Genomic DNA, 13,777 nt, shown 5'->3' with positions numbered 1-13,777 from the left:
AAAAAAAAGCCTACATCATTAACATAAAGCCTTAAGGTATCAACAGACACAAATACAGAACATCATTTTACCGATTTATACCCTTAAATAGGGTTCAAAATGCTGCGGTTCAACTTTACGCAGAGCCTAAAGCGTGCAGGTTAGTATTTCAGCCCTGAAAAAGAGCAAGACGAGGTAAATTAATCAGTCTGGCCGCAAAAAAAAAAAAAGGGGGTTCCGGGATGCTGGCCGAGCACGGGTCAGCTCTGCGCAAAGTGAATTCATCTTCGGGGAGCGGCGTTCCACCTCGCCTGGGGCAGCGCATCCTTTCGAAGGACGGTAAGCTCGTCAAGCATCATTATCTATCCCCAATCATTGCAAAATTAAGAAACGAGGCGCGGAGATCGTAACTCGAGGCAGTCACGCGGAGGACAGCGGCGGGCTGTGATGCTCGGAACTGTCTTCAGGCGCTCTCCACGCCAGGATTGACCCGCCGGTCTGGAGCCGTCACCTCGCCGTCGGTTCCTCTGGGGTCACCGAGGCTTTTCTAACACAACGCTGATTTTTTGGTAATGGCACCGAGTCCATCCGGGAGGACGTGAGAAGCGGCTGTGAAACCCTAAGAGGTCTGATACAACAGAGTTCGTGCTGCTTTTTAACAGCTGTACTTTACCCTCGGGGTATTGCGAGGGATATTTCATCATCTCAGCTCCCCGACAGCAGAAATGAAACACTTTTACTATCGCTCTCAGCTTTTTACCTTCGTGGAAAAGCAGGGGACGGCGACGTGTCACCAGCGCTGTAAATACACGTGCCTCAGCGGGGCTGTATTTACTGCAGAGTCTGTCCCCAACACTCCTCCTCCCCCAGAAACGATGCCCATGAAGCCAACGGACGAGGGACTTACCTCGCCCTGCCTTTCACCGGAGGGAGTCTCGCGCAGACAGGCAAGAGCGTGAGGGAGCCACCCTCCCTCCCACCCAATTTTAGACGCTCTACGGAATAGAGCCAGGCACTGAGAACGCCGCCGACCACGGCAATCCCACGGACGGATGGCTGGGATTAATTAACACCCCAATTAAACACCCCAGTTTACGTAGGATGAAACCAGGTCCAGGGCTTGCCGTCAAGACACGGCGTGAAGTTGAGCGTGGCTTAACCGCGAACGTTGCACGAATAAGCATCGTACCTGCTTCCTTCCTTGCGCGTCCTCTTCCTTTCGTCTGGGCTATAACGATTTCCGTTTCCTCCTGGGTCATTTCGGAGATTTTCTGCAGGAAAAGCTTTTCTAGAGCTTCTGCCATTAAGACTATGTCATCCCCTGGCTGGAGGAAAAACAGGTATGATAAATTAGGCAAAGCATATATGGAAATATATGCCTTTATAGAAATATATATATAGAACTTCTCTCCAGAAATACTTCCAGAGAGAGGACTTTGTATTTTCACCCTCCTTAGTGCTGCTATTTCCATGACGGTACAGCGGAAAGGCGTACGTACGGGAAACTGTCCCAAACGCCGACTACGCGGACAAATCCTCACCCTAAAGTCCTTATATTTTATAGGCAAAACCAGATGATGGGCAGGGACGTCGCCAAGCAGACGCGTCAGAGAATAAACCGATGCAAGGTGTAACCTGCACGCGGCAAAGGCCGTTTTCCGAATGAAGGGAGGGAGGAAAACGGAGGGAAAAGGAAAGAGCTGGAGGAACGCCAGCTGGTCATTTCCACCATGCGAGATCCCGCTGGCTTGGTGGGTCTCATGGAAGAGGTCTCTCCGTAGAGCATCAGGGTAGGGGATAAAAAGAGCTCGGCACGGGCGTGCAAGGAAACTTCCTCCCTGAAAAAGGAGGTTTTTAAGGAGGAAGTTGACTGTTCTGCGCCTTCAGCTGTTGCTAAATCGGCGCGGAAGGAGAGGACGGCACTAAGTGGTCCTTACGGATCCGGAGGGGAAGCCTGTGTTTGCAAAGGTCAAGGAAAACAGAAAGGAGGACACCTAGAGAGGATGAGATCTTCCGCCCAGGGGGACCCTGCAGTGGCGTGGGTGAGAAGAGACAGGAGATACGAAGGTTTGAAGTTGTTTTGTGGAGAGTAATAAAATTTGGCAGAGAGGGAAGGGCAGGCAGGAACAGAACAAGAGTCCGGACTGAGGTGAAGACGATAAAGCAATGGCCATCACTGTCACGACATGGTGACAGCAAGAGAAGGCAGCTTCAGCTCTGCCATCGGCACATGGACGGTTAAAGCCACGCTTGCCCATCGGACGGCCCGGCTGACGGTTTGCAGGCTCCGTGCGGTCCACAGAGATGTTTCTTTACCTTAGATGATTTCCTGCCTTCTCTCTCCTGGAGGAGACCGGTGAAGGTCAGGGAGGACAGGGGAGATCAGGGAGAAAGCTGGCAGGGGGAAGACGCCGTGGTGGGAGAACGTGGCAGAAGAGTTTAAGGTGCACATGAGTCATCTGAAGCCTTTAAGAGCCTGCCCTCGTTCCAGTTGCATCGCGCTGGCTCAAACCAGAAAGGGCAACAGCCAAGGAGATGGTTTGGAAGGACCAAAACCGCTAATGACTATTTGGAACAAACCAGAAAGGTCTTGTGCAACGTTTCTGAGAGGAGGAGGAGGAGGGAAAAAAAAGGTCAAAGCACACGAGGGTGAAGCAACGGGGATGGAGAGAAAAGACCCGTGAGAAACGAAGAGCAGAAACCGAACGGGAACTGAAATGCTCGGGCAAGCGGTGGGAAGGGTGGAGGTGGTCGGGGAAGGAAAAGGCTGGAGGGAAGGCTGAGGCTCTGACCGCGTCTCGCTGGCTTCGAGGACGGCAGTAAACCCCTCGTTTGTGGTTGATGGTCCTTTTGCTACTTAAGAAGACAACGAGCGAGCACCTTGCGCTCGGTACAGCCTGGCACCACCTCTGAGAACCTGCTCCAACTCGCCGCCCTCCACCATCACCCCCAGGTTTTGGCCGACACAGGCCACTGTCCCCCCACCACCATTTGTGGAAATGCCCCGGGCTGCTCCTCATCCCTCCGGATATTCTTTCCTGCACCCCAGGCGGTTGCACAACTGTTTATAAAATGGTTTTCCGGATGTTTCTCACTGTCTGGAGGGGAATCTTCTACAGCGAGGTGAAGGTCAGGCACGATAAACGCGACGCGCTGCTCCGTATATCCCCATTTTTTTCCCCTGCCAGAGTTTCAAGCCAGCCTTAAGTCGGCTTCTTAACAAAGCCAGAGAAAATAGGAAGCACAGACCTACTCCTCAAGTATTCGTCTGATAACGCTCGTGGCTCTGCTCAAGTCAGACCCTAAGAAGATCTTAAAAATTTCCTTTTAAGAAGAAAAAAAAAAAAAAAGAAAGAAACAAAATGATGTCTAGACTGAAGATATCTGCTAATAATTCTTCTGGGAGGGAAGGCTGCTAAGCCAGCCCTGTCTGCGTCTCGCTTGTCGGCAGAAGACAGACGTGCCCGAGCTCCCATCGGTTTAATCCCGTTTGTTTTCCTAAAGAAGCTGACCTCGGTGGCGGTTCCTTTTAAGGACTGTTCGAACAAGCAACGCCTGCATTTCCCTGCCGGTCCAACGAGGACGCGGACGATTTCCCTTGGAAAAAAACGCAGATTTGGGAACTTTTCGTACCTTATTGTAGATGTAGCAGTTTGTAAACATCGTGTTAAAATCCTGGATACATTCTTGAGCGTTCCAGTAGTAGTTATTCTCCAAGCGTTTCTTTATTGTTCCCATATCCATCGGAGTTTTAATTATCTTAGAATAATCCTGCAAAGGGCAAAGAGGGAGACGTCAGCGTGGGAACTACAACATCAGCCACGCACGCGTCTGCACGGAGCTTAAGGACCGGGATTCCTCCATCTCATCCCCGGACCCACCTGGGTGGGATCCCCCAAGCCCAGCAGATATTTAGCTGCCAGACTTAGTCCCCACCAGCCTCTCAGCCGGGATTTTTAATTAAACAGAAGGACAAACCTTTGGCAGAGGAGCAATTTACCCCCCGAGGCACAAAATTTCCCCGATTCCGGGTTTTCGGTTGGTCACGGTGCCGAGTAATTCCTAAAAATCTTATGGGAAATGAATGACCCTTCGCAGGAGGGTCACGCGTCGAACGCAGCGACAGGAGAAGTGGGGAAATCAGATTTGCTACAGCCCCTTAAACGCATCCGGATTAATACAAAAGAAGTTGCTTCTATTTTTAGGCATAATGTTTAGGGGGAAAAAAGGGCTGGAAACACCGTTGCTATAGGATCGACGCGCTCCACATGCAACAGGAGCTCGTTCCTACCACGAAGAAATTAAATAGCCTAATGCCCGGGTAATAGGTGATATGTTTAGAGCTATTGTATCTTAAAGGTAAAACAGGGAAGGGAAGTGGGTGTTGCGCAGAAACATCTCTCTCAAGGGAGAGCATCTCAAGGGAGGGAGGCAACAAACCTCTTCGTGTGGGACCTGGAAGGGTCCGAACCAGACGGGCGGCAGAGGAGACGTTGCCGTGATTTACTACAATAAACAATCTCTAAATTACGCTTTGATTTTTGCTAGCTCCTTCGGTTTTGTTCTAACTCCTCCTGGTGATGGTGCCCGGGTTGAGGCAGGGAGCGGGCAACGGGAAGGGCTGCACCGTTCCCTTTCCCGTCCGTGATGTGCCGGGCAAGACGCCGGCGGGCAGTGATGCAACCCTTGTGCAGCAGAAGGCGGCTTCTGTGCCGATTTAGAATCATTTAGGTTGGAAAAGATCACGGAGTCCAACCCTTAACCTAACACTGCCAAGTCCACCACCACACCATGTCCCGCAGCACCACATCTACGCGTCTTTTCAATACCTCCAGGGATGGGGGCTCAACCCCTTCCCTGGGCAGCCTGTTCCAATGCTTGACAACCCTTTCGATGGAGAAATTTTTCCTAATATCCAATCTAAAGCTCCCCTGGTGCAACTTGAGGCCGTTTCCTCTCATCCTATCACTTGTTACTTGGGAGAAGAGACCGACCCCCACCTCATTAAAACCTTACAATGTAAGACTGAAGTGTGATTAGATCCCAGTGAGAAGTTTAGGACTATGGTCATATTGGGAAGTGTGAAGATGAATTAGCCATGCCGCTATCTGGAGCATTCAGATGAAAAAAATGATATTTAATAGTCATTTCTCCCACTTGATGACAAAGGGACAGTATATATGAGGGGCAAAGAGGGAATACAGAGGAGATTTCAAACATGTCCACTGTAAAAGCCACAAGGGAAAAAAGGGTGTGAAAACATCACTGAGAAAAGGTTCAGCCGGCTGTCGACCAACACCCCCAGGTCCTTTTCCGCCGGGCAGCTTTCCAGCCCCTCTTCCCCAAGCCTGTAGCGCTGCGTGGGGTTGTTGTGGCCAAAGTGCAGGACCCGGCACTTGGCCTTGTTGAACCTCATACAGTTGGCCTCGGCCCATCGATCCAGCCTGTCCAGGTCCCTCTGCAGAGCCTTCCTACCCTCCAGCAGATCAACACTGCCGCCCAACTTGGGGTCGTCTGCAAACTGACTGAGGGTGCACTCGATCCCTTCAATTTACTGCAAATTAACTTAAAATTGGCGTCTGTTATGAAACGGCTCGCGTGTTACCGACGGCGCTGCAAGGCATGAGAAACGCAGCGGTCATTTGAGTACTCGGATGCTCCGTGAAAGGCTCCGAGTGTTTTAATCTCAAAAAAAGACTCCGCTGAAAAAGCAGCAGAGATCAAGCAAGGGTTTAAGCGAGGCAGAGAAAAACGTGCTGGGCTTTGGGGAGCAGTAAGGCAGAGCCCGAGCTGACAGATGATTTGCTTAATAATCTTTGATGCTGAATAATTTTTGGTGCTTAATAATTTTTAGTGCTTAACAATTTCTGGCGCTTAACAATTTTTGGTGCTTGGCTGGGGCACAGAGGACTGCAGCCTCTCTCTCCCTCACTCCTGAAATATTATTCCTACTTTCTTCTCCGCGTCCCGGCGGAAAGAGGAGGGTGGTAAAGGGCAAAGCAGTAGCTGAGCCAGTGGAGATTCCCCCTCGTGTGCCTATTTTCTAAAAGATCATAGAATCGTACAGTCATTTAGGTTGGAAAAGACCCTGAAGATCATCGCGTCCAACCGCTCAAGACAGATTCTGTCATTTCAGGAGAAGGGCGGACGCAGGCGCCAGACCCCAACGGTCTCGCTCCTTCCAGCGAGAACCATCGCCTGGTCTCTCCGCCTCTACTTACAGGCAGGTTCAGCTTGACGGCGTCCACGGGCTGCTGGAAAGGCCACGCAAACTGGTGCTTCCATAGCGTCTTCAGCACCACCTTGAGCAGATACTGCAGCTGGTTGGTCTGTCGCTTGGGTTTGTTGGGGTTGGAGGTCTCCGGCGGAGGGGGATTAACGCCTACAGCACTGCCTTGTTGGGGTTGAGCCTGGGACTGCGTCGTAGACATTTGGGTGGTTTCTAGTCCATCCCCCATTACCGGCAAATTTCTCAGTCTCGTTCCAGGGCCGCTCTCCGCCGACATGCTATTGATCCCATTGCATTCCTCACCAGACACCCTGCAAAACAAGGAGAAGGGAGACGAGGTCACTTCAACTTTCGGTGCAAGGCGCTGCTTAAAAATAAACCGGCGGACCTCCGCCAGACTAGCTCGGGCAACTAGATCTCACTAAGCCCCGCTCGCTTAGTGACAGCGTTGTGTCGTCCCAACAAATGATGTCAGCATTCCGTATCCCGGGGTAAGAAAGGATATTCCGAGGCAATCTGCCGTCTTCCACGCCAGGCGTCGGCGTCGCCTCTCCGCTCCTTAGCGAGCGTGAGTTTTATCCCCGTTCTTGCCTAATCTGGTCAACGAGGACTCCAATGTTCTCCATAAAGAGCCCTCGTTGCCTCTAAACGAGGATCTAACGAGCAAAACTCGCTCTTGGCAGGGACCAGCTTCAGCTCCAGGGTTGGGTTCGCCAACACGGGGAAGAGAAGTTAAGTTGGTGTTGGCCAACTTCTAGCTCCAGCTAAAGGAGCGCAGAGTGACACGGTTCTCTCCTTTCGGCTTCTCGGTAGCCCCCACCCCGCCACCACGGGTCAGCTCACCCCAATTTAGTGCCAAAGTCTGTCTTTTAGGTGAACGTGGAGCTTCCGCGGGATGCTTCAGCTGAACCATGCAGTGGACAGACCCACATTTAATTCACACTGTCTGCTTGCGGTAGATAATTTAGGTAGATAATAACTTTAGGTAGTTAATTTAAGTAGACAATCTTTAGGTAGTTAATTTAGGTAGATAATCTAGGTAGATAGTACCTTCAGGTAGTTAATAATCTAGGTAGATAAAACTTTAGGTAGTTAATTTAAGTAGATAATTTAGGTACAGAATCTTGCGGTAGATCATCTAGGTAGATAATCTTAAAACAGGTAACTTAGGTAGCTAATTTAGGTAGATCATCTAGGTAGACAATCTTTAGGTAGACAATCTAGGTAGATCATCTTTAGGTAGATCATCTTTAGGTAGATCATCTAGGTAGGTCATCTTTAGGTACGTCATCTTAAAGTAGATAACCTAGGTAGATAATCTTAAGGTAAATAACGCAGGTAGATAATTTAGATAGATAATCTTTAGGTAGATAATTTAAATAGCATTCTGAAGACCAGAAACTTGGGAAAAAAGGCATTTCTGCTGAGCCTACGGACTTCTCCCAGGGCACATTTCAGAGCTCTCCAAAGACCACACGCAGCCCGTCCGTCTTCTTAAACTACAGCTGCGTGAAGGGGTCACCACCGAGCCAGGACCGGCCGCCGTGAACCGGCGGCTTCACCACCACCACGTGGTGAATCCCCACCCTCGCTGGGCGTGTGGGACCTTCCTCGTGTAAGGACACCCTCCGTGACGTGCGTCCTTCGCCTAATTTAACGCTGAGCACACGTAGCACACGTTAAGCTTAAGACATGCAGCTATTCATTAGAGAAGACCACTATATATTGTGCGAGATGAATTAAGAGCCTCGTTATTCACCAGTTTCGAGTGACACCCGGGGGAAAGTGAGGAAGAAAACGTTTCCCATCTCTCCACTCGTGGGGTTATCGAGTGCTTTCTCAGCTGGGGCAGAACTGATTTGGTTTAGGACTGCCAGCCCTGCGTGATATGGAAAAAAAACCCACTCGGCGCCGAGGCATTAACCTCGGCGGAGCAAACTTCTGCACGTGTACTTGGCCTTGAGTCAGTATGTAAGTATATATAGGCAGGTATATGCGCACGACAAGCATCTGGCCAGGGGTTTGGGTTTTTATGCTGCTGCCGTAGAGCAGCCCCGTGTCTCTGGTTGTGGTCTGGACGCGCAGACGTGGTCCCCCCACGTACCGCAGCAAGGGACGAAGAGCCAGAGAGATGAAGCATCTGTGCAATTTTACCTGCCACGTCCCTCATCTGTTTCCGAGTCCCCATAAAACCTCAGCCAGTCTTAAACCCCTGCTTAAAGTCTGCGGTCTGTTGCTTTTCCTGGCCTAAAGCGCCCAACACCGACCCACTGACACACCGGGGCAACATCAGATTTCGGTCTTTAGATGATGGGTTTTAACTTTTCAGGGCTTCAAGCGAGTTGAAGCATCGCTCAAGCGGCAAGATCGCCGCGGCAGACGCCCTTCGTTCACCCGGGATATTTTATAGCCGTGGATACAGGAGTATCACATCCAGAGAGCTGTTAGCTCAGCTGTCCTGTGAAACCTCTCTACCCCCAGGTTTCATTTTGCTCCCGATTTTCTCCCCCCGTTAGCGGGGTAGCCTGCCCGCTCTCTGCAGGGGAGATTTAACTCAAACATGACACGATTTGGAGGCAATTTGGATCTCCCTCTCTTGCAAAATTCCTTGAATTTTGCTTCGGGGTGGTGCTGATTCCTCTAAGTTGCCTATTAAAGGGAAGCTCTCAAGTGGTAAACTGTTCTTAAAAGTGGTGGCCAAGCAAAAGGAATCCTCTTTACTCACTGCAAGGGGCTACATTACCTTGTAGGATACATTGCCATATAATTTTGCCCCAGAAAATGATGCAGAGTCAGAAGTTGCTTGGCTTGTCCATCTATCTTCCGTGGCTTCAGGCACAAATGCCTTTAGATACTGTATCTGACGAAACAAACAAAGCAATTAATCTGAGGCATCAACCCAAGGCATCAGAAATGAAGGCTACCTCCAGAGAATTATATATTTTTTAACGTAACATCAATAGTCCAGCGAAGCAAAGGAGTCTACAGACACCTGCGAACACGAGACACCTACGGGGAAACGAGGAACCGGCACTGGCGTTTCAGTTCTTCCCAGGCATTTTTCCACCTTCAGGGCAAGCTCCTTCCCGAAATTCATCGTTTCGAGGACTGCGACCGACCGATTTCCTCCTGCTCCCTCTTAACACAATAGCTCTCCCAGAGCCAGCCGTGAGAGGACGCCAAGGAGTTGGTTTATTTTTTTTTTAAAGAGAAGGGAAAATATTTCATCATCGGTTTAATTTCTTCCCCGTCCGCTTAAAAGCGAAGGCTCTAACCACCCGTCCGGGTGGTTAAGTATTCTATCACATTTACCCTTTCATTTTCACTTATTTAATTTATCCCTTATCTTTTTCACCGTCTCCTTGCTCCTTTGGAGGGATCCTACCAGTCTCCTCTTGGGTTTCCAAACTCTAGCGACTTATTTTTTTAAGGCATTAGCTGGAAATCACACCGATTTACGGCATTCTTCTCCTCCCTCCCCCCGTAAAAGGATGCTTTGAATCTCTCCCCCGGCCTGGCCGTTACGTTACGGCTCCTCTTACGTTACCGCCCCACCTGTGGGTCAAAACATCAGAAAAAAACCCACCAGAAAATCTCAATTTTTAACCAGTTGCTCGGCCCGTCTCAACGGACCAAGGCTTCGCAGCCCGACTCAACCTAAAGGCGAGCGGGGTCTCGCCCCCAGCCAGCATCGCCCCAACGCCCCCCCAGCCTCATCTCTCCCCAGAACCACGGGCACCACTGCCGCGTGCCGGCTCGGGACGGTCCCAGCTCCCCCCAGGAAGCCGCCTCTTCTATCTCAGGAAACATATACAATTATCAGTACGGAGAAGCTTGTCGGGGAGTTCAATGAAACTGGGTTTGGTGTCTGCTCTGCGGGCAAAACGCAGCGGCAAAGTAAGCAAGAACCGGAGGACGGAGAACGCAAACCCGGATTTTACCGTACAGGAAGGTATAACCTATAAATCTGATCTCTCTTCCAGACTGCGCTACAGATGCTGCCTTCGGGTTTTACGAAGGAAGTGCTACGCTTGGGTTTTCTTTATCTGATCTATACTATAGATCAGCAATCTAATCTGTTAGATTAGGTTAGGTACCTAATCTGTATTATCGGTTGTGCTACGCTCGGGTTTTCTTAACCTACGGATTAGAAAACGGTCAGGTTTTCTTAATCTAATCTACACTACCGATTAGAAACCTAATCTGCATTACAGATTGTGCTACGTTCAGGCTTAATCGGTCGATTAAGATGGTGCTACCTTCGTGTTTTCTTAATCTGATCTGTATTATAGGTTAGAAACCTAATCCCTATTAGATCAGAAATCTAATCTGTGTTATGGGTTGGCTATAGGTGGTGCTGCGTCCGGGTTTTCTGAATTTCTTAGGCTTACGAAAACCCGAACGTAGCACCACCTTCATCTACAGAGTAAGACAATAATTCATAAGAAGAAAATAATCTGTACATTAAGAAAGCCTGCACGCAGCACCATCTCAAGATGTGGCGACCAGAAAGCCTTCATTAACCTCACCGGTAAGAGGCAGACCAAGGTACTCCACGTCGTACCTTCTCGCTTGGCCGCAGACAACATGTTTATTCATGGCAATGGGGAAAAATCAGGAAAAATCCTTATTCAATTACAGTGATTAATGTTCACGCGCTTCGTTAGGTAAAGGTATAAGCGAGACGCGGGAGGACGGACCTCGCTGGGATGGTATCTAGTGTCGAGAGGCTCAAGTTCACCGGGACCGCGCTCCCTGCGCTTGGCCGGATCCACGTGATTTTAACGCCCCCTGCCAAAAAAAAGAATCCCGGTTTCCCCCCCTCCCGCCCCCCAGGGAAGAGGCGGGAAGGGAAAGGCTGTAATGCGGGCGCGGGAGCCGGCAGAGGGAACTGCCAGGCCAGGAGGAGCCCGGGACCTGCAGAAGGACCTCTCCTTCTTCTACCCTAAAGCTGAGCCGGGGGAGGTGGGGATGAGGGGGAGCAGAGACGATATCGGGCCGGAGGAGGAGGTCAGCTCTAGAGGACACCAGAGATGGGGACCGGCCACGGCAGCCAGAGGAATCGCAAGAGAATAAATTCGACGGCTTTTGCCGGGCGCGAGGCAGCGGTTGGGACGCAGAAAGCGGAGGAACCCCTCGCTCTACGGAGGGAAAAATGAAGCGTTGCCCAAAGTCCAGCCTGCCCAAGCAGCGACGTGGGCGAAGCCTGAAGAGGAGGGTCCCGAGGATGGAGGGAGGTGATGTGTTTGAGAGTGACAAGGGACAGTGAAGAAGCGGGGATCGTGGGCACGTTCGGTTTGGGAATATTTTGCAGCTGAAAAAGCAGGAGCAATTAATAACTGGGAACACACAGCCGGCTGCCACAGCACCAGCCTCTGAAAAACATCCTAAGGGGGGGAAAAAATATCTCCCAACGACTTGAAGAGGGCGGCGTAAGCAAGGAAACCATCAAAGACGCTGGTTTTTATTTGGGCAGATGGATTATTTCAGGCTGGCTTGAACGGGCAGACGTTTGAGACTGAAATAAGACGCAGATCCGCACGAGCAGAGCTGCCGGAAAAGAAACTGCATCGAGGGTTCACTTGATCGGGGACGTATTCATCAAAGCGGGGGGAAACCCCGAAGACGACTCTACCACCCACCTTAGAGGGGTGACCGAGAAAGATGCTCCCAGATCTGAACGCGAGAGCGGCTGCATTCGCAAGAAGCCCCCCTAAATGCCCCTCCTCTCTTGCCTCAGCCTAAACAAAAAGATTTAAGAAATCGATCTTTAAAAAAGCCCCCCCCCGAGAAATGAGCGTTATCAAGTCATAAAGCGATTCGGTAGGGTTTTTTTTAAACGAGTTACTTTGAGGTTATCCGCCCGTCCTGGACAGTGCCTGGAAGGCGAGCTGCTGAAGTGGAAAATGGATTTCAATCTATTTTGAGTTGGCGACGTTTAACTAAGGATGTTAAACCCAACTATTTCTATCGTGCAGACAGGCAGACGCAAGTTGCAGCAAGGTCTGGGGTGCTGGAACCATCCACAGCAACTTTAATTTCAGGAGAATAGAAATACTTAAATCCCGCTTTTAGGAGACACGCGAGGTTTAGGATGCCCAAGCGGTGAAAACGAAGCCGGTGCGGTCTCGTTGGACCGCAGCACGTGCAAGGAGAAGCCGGGGCAGGCGTAAGCGCGGATTATGGACTGAATTTAATCCTAAACCCTGTTCCTGCTCCGATAACCAGACCGTACCACTGCTGCTCCACTCTTCACGCTAACCAGCTAATGAGGCGTGCACGTGTACTCCAAAATCAGCGCGACTCGGTGGGTAAGAAGCAAAATGGGCTTATAAAAATTCAGCAGAAAAAGCGTCGCGCCCGAGAAAGCACTAAAAATGAAGCGATTTGCTAGACGGCATTTATTTGTGCTCCAGAGTGAGACGATCCGCTTCCCAGGGGTTATCGGGAAGCGATCGGCAAGTACGAACCAAACAGGATCTACACTGTCCTCCGGTTTCGGGCTGAACGTCTCCCTCCTGTAAATCCCTTGTTCTTCACAGTCGTCCCCTGCAGTACTCACCCCGCGGCGGCGCAGCCTGAAGTCGACTTCACAACCCTTCGCAGCCTGCAAAAGCCGCATTTTAAAGCAAAAATAAAGCCGTGGGTTTCTTCTGCGGGCGTGCAGGAGGAGGGAAGGGCTGGAATTCGGTTTGTGAAGTTGAATCCAAGCCCCAAAATCCAAGCCAGGGGTGGTATTGCAGGAAAAGCGCAGAGCTACGAAACCTAAAACTGAAATTCATGGTTAAATTGCATCATTACAGATCCCACCCCAGGATATATTAGCTAGAAATAGCCTGGAAAAGGCAGCTAGGGTGGAAAATCCAGCAGCTGAAAAGAGTAACTAACGGATTTGTGGTGGCCAGCACTCCCTTTAATTCTGACCCTGCTGAGCCAGGAGACGGGGATCAACACGTGCAGCGACCATCCCACGCCTCAAGCACACAAAAGGGAAGGGAGAGAGGTGACAGTAACAGCTAACGGTGCATCAAACGCTTCCCAACCTCCAAACTCTTAGTTTAAGACTTAATTGAGGACGTTTTAGCCTGTTTTAGTTGATGCCTCCAGTGAACGCTGCCGGGAAAACGCAGCGGCTTCCTCCTGACGTGGACGTTCAGCTGATGTTGTTAAAATTACACCCGGGGCCTTCCCCGCGTCCAGCCCAGCACGTGCTGCTCCCCGTGGGAATCATTTTCCAACAAATGGACCTTGCCGCTTGAAGTTTCATCTGAAAATGCCCAAGAAGCAGTTTGCTTCCAGCTCCCGTGTTATTAAGCGTTATTTTTGGGAGACGACTGAAGAATAGTATTTGTTCCTCAAGACCGGCTTGGCATCGGTTTAAAATGATGTTTAAATCCCAGCTCGAAGAGTTTCTCTCTCCTCCTCTCCTTCGTACAGCTCCCACCATCCTCGATTTCAGGAGCCGCATCGCGAAGCCGCAGCCTGGGCCAGAAAACCCACAGGAGGGGAAATTCCCACCCCAAATTGATGCAGGGGGGATGAAATGAGTTTTCCCCGTACTACAGCTCA

At 50.5% G+C, this 13,777-nt stretch overlaps 1 protein-coding gene across 5 annotated transcripts in view; it reads right to left on the bottom strand.

Annotated features, from left to right (window-relative positions):
* BRD4 (bromodomain containing 4) overlaps positions 1 to 13,777 on the bottom strand; it is a 52,810-nt gene that overhangs the window by 31,139 nt on the left and 7,894 nt on the right. For 4 of the 5 annotated variants that reach the window (XM_009322787.1, XM_009322788.1, XM_009322790.1 and 1 more), the window contains exons 2-5: positions 8,952 to 9,068; positions 6,201 to 6,519; positions 3,613 to 3,750; positions 1,169 to 1,304 (exon numbers count right to left, since the gene is read on the bottom strand). In XM_009322787.1, the coding sequence (XP_009321062.1) occupies positions 1,169 to 1,304; positions 3,613 to 3,750; positions 6,201 to 6,519; positions 8,952 to 8,971 (613 nt within the window). In that variant the 5' untranslated portion in view covers positions 8,972 to 9,068. The remainder of the gene's footprint in view (positions 1 to 1,168; positions 1,305 to 3,612; positions 3,751 to 6,200; positions 6,520 to 8,951; positions 9,069 to 13,777) is intronic. The other variant, XM_009322789.1, reaches the window with a different exon arrangement.

The sequence above is a fragment of the Pygoscelis adeliae genome, unplaced genomic scaffold, assembly GCF_000699105.1.
Source record: "Pygoscelis adeliae isolate BGI_AS28 unplaced genomic scaffold, ASM69910v1 Scaffold434, whole genome shotgun sequence".
Classification (NCBI taxonomy): Eukaryota; Metazoa; Chordata; class Aves; order Sphenisciformes; family Spheniscidae; genus Pygoscelis; species Pygoscelis adeliae.
This window is presented reverse-complemented; position numbering and strand designations above follow the sequence as displayed.